The 492-nt window shown below is 38.6% G+C and overlaps 1 protein-coding gene across 1 annotated transcript in view; it reads right to left on the bottom strand.

Moving 5' to 3' along the window:
- LOC114028729 (olfactory receptor 11G2-like) overlaps positions 1 to 250 on the bottom strand; it is a 6,425-nt gene extending 6,175 nt beyond the window's left edge. The window contains exon 1 of the mRNA XM_027843006.1: positions 139 to 250. Coding sequence (XP_027698807.1) covers positions 139 to 250 — 112 coding nt within the window. The remainder of the gene's footprint in view (positions 1 to 138) is intronic.
- Between the last annotated feature and the right edge of the window lie 242 nt (positions 251 to 492).

The raw sequence follows: 492 nt of genomic DNA, 5'->3' as shown, positions 1-492 counted from the left end.
ATCCATCCATCCATCCATCCATCCATCCATCCATCCATCCATCCATCTATCTATCTATCTATCTATCTATCTATCTATCTATCTATCTATCTATCTATCTATCTATCTATCTATCTATCTATCTATCTATCCAGTTACTGCTTGGGAACAAGCAAGGCTCAGCACAGGCATTTGTTCCTTCATTATGATTTTTATTGTAAGCATTGCATCGCCTACTTTCTTGGGGCAGGGCAGGGAATCCCAAAGTCATGTTTGTTCATCTTTTTTTCCCTCTGCCTCCTTGATTTTTATTAAAGAGAAAACCTAGTGTCTTATCTGGTACCTGAGACAAAGTAGTATCCTATCTGATATCTTACCTCCTAGAGAAAGGGTGGAGAGACGGATGTGGTGTTAATAACTCTCTAGAGTTAGAACAAGGAAGAAGGATTATAATACAACCTGGTAGAGTACACAAACACAGCTCTTTGAGGGATCATGTTGTTGTCTATAGAT

Source organism: Vombatus ursinus, unplaced genomic scaffold (assembly GCF_900497805.2).
Source record: "Vombatus ursinus unplaced genomic scaffold, bare-nosed wombat genome assembly UNPS02014894.1, whole genome shotgun sequence".
Classification (NCBI taxonomy): Eukaryota; Metazoa; Chordata; class Mammalia; order Diprotodontia; family Vombatidae; genus Vombatus; species Vombatus ursinus.
This window is presented reverse-complemented; position numbering and strand designations above follow the sequence as displayed.